We start from the raw sequence: 6,093 nt of genomic DNA, 5'->3' as shown, positions 1-6,093 counted from the left end.
ACAACCCTCCAGAAAGTAACCATAGAGGGAATTTTCCTCAACATAACAAAGACCATATATGACAAACCCAAAGTCAACATAATCCTCAGTGATGAAAAACTGAAAACATTTCCACTCAGATCAGGAACTGGACAAGGTTGCACACTCTCACCACTCATTCAACATAGTTTTGGAAGTTTTAGCCACAGAAATCGGAGAAGAAAAAGAAATAAAAGGAATCCAAATCGGAAAAGAAGAAGTAAAGCTGTCACTGTTTGCAGATGACATGATACTATACATCGAGAATCCTAAAGATGCTACCAGAAAACTACTAGAGCTAATCAATGAATTTGGTAAAGTAGAAGGATAAAAAAATTAATGCACAGAAATCTCTTGCATTTCTATACACTAATGATGAAAAATCTGAAATTGAAATCAAGGAAACACTCCCATTTACCATTGCAACAAAAAGAATAAAATATCTAGGAATCAACCTACCTAAGGAGACAAGAGACCTGTATGCAGAAAATTGTGAGACACTGATGAAAGAAATTGAAGGTGATACAAACAGATGGAGAGATATACCATGTTCCTGGATTGGAAGAATCAACATTGTGAAAATGACTCTGCTACCCAGAGCAATCTACAGATTCAAAGCAATCCCTATCAATCTACCACTGGTATTTTTCACAGAACTAGATCAAATAATTTCACAATTTGTATGGAAACACAAAAGACCACAAATAGCCAAAGAAATCATGAGAAACAAAAACGGAGCTGGATGAATCAGGCTCCCTGACTTCAGACTATACTACAAAGCTACATTAATCAAGGCAGTATGGTACTGGCACAAAAACAGAAAGATAGATCAATGGAACAGGATAGAAAGCCCAGAGGTAAAACCACACACATATGGTCACCTTATCTTTGATAATGTAGGCAATAATATACAGTGGAGAAAAGACAGCCTCTTCAATAAGTTGTGCTTGGAAAACTGGACAGCTACATGTAAACGAATGAAATTAGCACACTCCCTAACATCGTACACAAAAATAAACTGAAAGTCAATTAAAGACCTAAATGTAAGGCTGGACACCATCAAACTGTTAAAGGAAAACATAAGCAGGGCTTCCCTGGTGGCACAGTGGTTGGGAGTCTGCCTGCCGATGCAGGGGACATGGGTTCGTGCCCCGGTCCGGGAGGATCCCGCGTGCCATGGAGCGGCTGGTCCCGTGAGCCATGGCCGCTGGACCTGTGCGTCCGGAGCCTGTGCTCCGCAACGGGAGATGCCACAACAGTGAGAGACCCGCATACCGCAAAAAAAAAAAAAAAAAAAAAAAACATAAGCAGAACACTCTGACATAAATCACAACAAGATACTTTTTTACCCACCTCCTAGTGAAATGCAAATTAAAACAAAAATATACAAATGGGACCTAATGAAACTTAAAAGCTTTTGCACAGCAAAGTAAACCATAAACAAGATGAAAAGACAACACTCAGAATCAGAGAAATATTTGCCAATGAACAACTGACAAAGGATTAATCTCCAAAACATACAAGCAACTCATGCAGATCAATATTTAAAAAAAAAAACCCTAATCCAAAAATTGGCAGAAGAACTAACTAGACATTTCTCTAAAGAAGATATACAGATTGCCAAGAAACACATGAAAGAATGCTCAGCATCATTAATCATTAGAGAAATGCAAATCAATACTACAATGAGATATTATCTCACACCGGTCAGAAAGGCCATCATCCAAAAATCTAGAAATAATAAATGCTGGAGAGGGTGTGGAGGAAAGGGAACCCTCTTGCACTGTTGGTGGGAATGTAAATTGATACAGCCACTATGGGGAACAGTGTGGAGGTTCCTTAGAAAACTAAAAATAGAACTACCATACGACCCAGCAATCCCACTACTGGGCATATAACCTGAGAAAACCATAATTCAAAAAGAGTCATGTACCAAAATGTTCATTGCAGCTATATTTACAATAGCCAGAACATGGATGCAACTTAAGTGTCCATCAACAGATGACTGGATGAAGAAGATGTGGCACATATATACAATGGAATATTACTCAGCCATAAAAAAGAATGAAACTGAGTTATTTGTAGTGAGGTGGATGGACCTAGAGACTGTCATACACAGTGAAGTAATTCAGAAGGAGAAAAATAAATACCATATGCTAACACATATATATGGAATCTAAGGGAAAAAATGGTCATGAAGAACCTAGGGACAACACAGGAATAAAGCTGCAGACCTACTAGGGAATGGACTTGAGGATACGGGTAGGGGGAAGTGTAAGCTGGGACAAAGTAAGACAGTGGTATGGACAAATATACACTACCAAACTTAAAATAGATAACTAGTGGGAAGCAGCCGCATAGCACAAGGAGATCATCTCCGTGCTTTGTGATCACCTAGATGGGTGGGATAGGGAGGGTGGGAGGGAGGGAGATGCAAGAGGGAAGAGATATGGGGACATATGTTTATGTATAACTGATTCACTTTGTTATAAAGCAGAAACTAACACACCATTGTAAAGCAATTATACTGCAATAAAGATGTTAAAAAATAATAATTAAAAAATTAAAAAAATAAAAGTAGTTATATGTAGGTAGTGAGATTATGGCCCATTTCATTTTAAATATTGCATTTTTACATCAGTTATTATGATGAACAGGTTGCTATGTAAATAAAATTATAAATAGGTATAAAAATCAGAGAGGAATTAAACAATATAGAAATCAAAAAACAATAGAAAATCAGTGAAACCAAGAGCTGTTTTTTTTAATTGAAGTATAGTTGATTTACAATATTGTTTTATGATAAAGCAAAGTGATTCTGTTATGTATATATATTTTTTTCAGATTCTTTCCCTTGTAGGTTATTACAAAACATGAAATAGTTACCTGTGCTGTAGGGTAGGTCCTTGTTGGTTATATATTTTATATATAGTAGTGTGTATACGTTAATCACTAGCTCCTAATTTTTCCCTCCCCCCTTTCCATTTGGTAACCATAAGTTTGTTTTGTATGTCTCTGTGTCTATTTCTGCTTTATATATTTCTGCTTTTAATTTTTTTAGTTTCCACATATAAGTGATATCATTATGATATTTGTCTTTCTCTGTCTGGCTTACTTCACTTAAGTATGATAATCTATAGGCACATCCATGTTACTGAAAATGTCATTATTTCGATTTTTTTGTGGCTGAGTAATATCCATCGTATATTTTTATATACCACACCTTTTTTATCCATTCATCTGTTGATGGACATTTAGGTTGTTTCCATGCCTTGGCTATTGTAAATAGTGTTGCAATGAATATTGGGATGCCTGTATCTTTTTAAATTAGCCAAGCTCTTTAGGAAAAAAAGAGAGAGCCTATATAAACAGAATAGAAATAAAAGAGGAGAAATAAGAACAGATATTACAGAGATACAGAAAATCATAGGAGAATTGTACAGTTATATACCAACGAACAGGACAATCTAGAAGAAATGGGTAAATGCCCAGAAAGATACAACCTTCTAAGACTGAATCAGGAAGAAATAGATAATCTAAAGAGACAAATCACTAGTAGTGAAATTGAATTTGTAATTTTAAAAAACTCCCAACAAACAAAACCCAGGACCAGTCCATTTCACAGGGGAGGTCTAGAAAATATATACAGAAAACCTAATATGTATCCTTCTCAAAATATTCCAAAAAGTTGAAGAGGATTAAACACTCCCAACTTCATTCTACAAGGCCAACATTACCCTCATACCAAAACCAGATAAAAAGGTACTACAAAAAAATAAACTTACAGTGCAATATCTCTGATGGATAGAGATGCAAAACTCCTTGACGAAATATTAGCAAACCGAATTCAACAATATGAAAAACGGGTCATACACCATGATCAAGTGGGATTTATTCCAGGGATGTAAGATGGTTCAATAGCCACACATCAATCAGTGAGAAACAACACATTAAAAAAGAAGGATAAAAATAACATGATAAACTCAATCAATGCAAAAAAGGCATTTGACAAAATTGAACATCTATTCATCATAAAAATGCTCATGAAATTTGTTGTACAGGGAACATACCTCAACATAATAAAGGTCATTTATGACTAACCCACAGCTAACATCATACTCAAGAGTGAAGAGATGGAAGACTTTCCTATAAAATCAGCAATAAGAGAAGGATGCCCTCTCTCACCATTTATATTTAACATTACAGTGGAAGGCCTAGCCACAGCAATCAGAGAAGTAAAAGAAAAGAAAGCATCCAAATTGTAAGGGAAAAAGTAAAACTCACTATTTGCATATCACATGATACTATATATGGATAAAGCCTCCACATACAAACAAAACTAATAAATGAATTCCCTAAAGTTACAGGATACAGGATTGATATACATATATCTGTTGTTTTTCTATACAGTAATAGTGAACTATCACAAAGAGAAAGAAAGCAAGAAAAAAGTCCCTTTTAAAATAACATTGATAAACTTAGGATTAAGCACACCCAAGAGAGTGAAAGACTTATACTGTGAAAAAGTTTAAAATATTGATGAAGGAAATTAAAGCTGACACAAAGAAATGTAAAGATATCCCTTAGTCATGGATATGAGGAAATTTTATTGTTAAAATGTCCATAATACATAGGGCAATCTGCAGATTTAATGCAATCCCTTTCAAAATACCTATGTCACTTTTTAAAGAAGTAGAGCAAATAATTCTAAAATTTATATGGAATCACAATAGACCTGAATTATCAAAGCAATCTTGAGAAAAAAGAACAAAGCAAGAAATATTCACCCTTGCTGACTTCAGACTATACTACAAAGCTACAATAATCAAAATGACATGAGATCACTGGTGGAGAGAGGATGGCAGAGTAGAAGGACATGGGCTCAACCCTTAAAGAAACACCACAATCACAACTAACTACTGAACTACCACCTACAGAAAAATGCTAGACCCTACCAAAAAAGATACCCTACATCCAAAATCTCAAATGAACAGCCTAACCTTACACCTAAAGCAATTAGAGAAAGAAAAACAAAAAATCCTCACAAAGTTAGTAGAAGGAAAGAAATCATAAAGATTAGAGCAGAAATAAACAAAATAGAGATGAAGAAAACAATAGCAAAGATAATGAAACCAAAAGATGGTTCTTTGAAAAGATAAATAAAACTGACAAAGCTTTAGTCAGACTCATCAAGAAAAAAAGGGAGAGGGCTCAAATCAATAAAATTAGAAATGAAAAAGGAGAACTTACAAGGGACACCACAAAAATCCAAAGGATTGTTAGAGACTGCTACAAGAAAATATAGGCCAATAAAATGGACAACCTAGATAAACAGACAAATTCTTAGAAATGTACAATCTCCCAAGACTGAACCAGGAAAAAAATAAAAACAGACCAATCACAAGCACTAAAATTGAAACTGGGATTGAAAATCTTCCAAGAGTGCTCACCTCGCTGCTCCTCGCTTGCAGCCCTGTGCTTTGCTCCTCTCCAAACATGGCAAAAATATCCAGCCCTACAGAGACTGAACGGTGCATCGAGTCTCTGATTGCTCTTTTCCAAAAGCATGCTGGAAGGGACAGTAACAACAGCAAATTCTCCAAGGCCGAGTTACTTATCTTCATGAATACAGAGCTGGGTGTCTTCACAAAGAACAAGAAGGACCCTGGTGTCCTTGACTGCATGATGAAGAAGCTGGACCTCGACTCTGATATACAGCTAGATTTCCAAGAATTTCTTAATCTTATTGGCGGCCTCGCTCTAGCTTGCCATGACTCCTTTATTAAGTCTAGCTCTTCCCAGAAGTAAATCGGAGGAGCCTTTGGGCCTGGCCTCCAGCTCCATTCCCTTTTCTTCAGCCTCCCAATTATCATCTACCCCTCATAAACCACACATACCCTGAGCCCAGTGCACCCACCACCCCATGCAGGTCACTCCTGCTGGTAGTAATAAAGCAATATTGTTTTTTGAAGCACACACTGTAGAGTCAGTAAATTTGTGCAAGGGAGGGAGATGATTGGGAGGAATATAAATTAGATTGATGGAAAGAGTTACCAGAAGTTGCAAAGTAAATAG

General features: G+C 36.1%; 1 protein-coding gene across 1 annotated transcript; it reads left to right on the top strand.

Annotated features, from left to right (window-relative positions):
- The first annotated feature begins 5,464 nt into the window (after positions 1–5,464).
- LOC101277057 (protein S100-A11-like) lies at positions 5,465–5,841 on the top strand. Its single transcript, XM_033410199.2, has one exon. The coding sequence runs from the start codon at positions 5,515–5,517 to the stop codon at positions 5,824–5,826; it is 312 nt and encodes a 103-aa protein (XP_033266090.1). The 5' UTR covers positions 5,465–5,514; the 3' UTR covers positions 5,827–5,841.
- Positions 5,842–6,093: the final 252 nt, after the last annotated feature.

Source organism: Orcinus orca, chromosome X (genome assembly GCF_937001465.1).
Source record: "Orcinus orca chromosome X, mOrcOrc1.1, whole genome shotgun sequence".
Taxonomy (NCBI): domain Eukaryota; kingdom Metazoa; phylum Chordata; class Mammalia; order Artiodactyla; family Delphinidae; genus Orcinus; species Orcinus orca.
The sequence above is the reverse complement of the archived record's forward strand: the minus strand, read 5'-3'. Positions and strand labels throughout refer to the sequence as shown.

Excerpts from the sequence above, each read along its gene's own strand:
- LOC101277057 (XM_033410199.2), top strand. The coding sequence starts at position 5,515 with ATGGCAAAAATATCCAGCCCTACAGAGACTGAACGGTGCATCGAGTCT.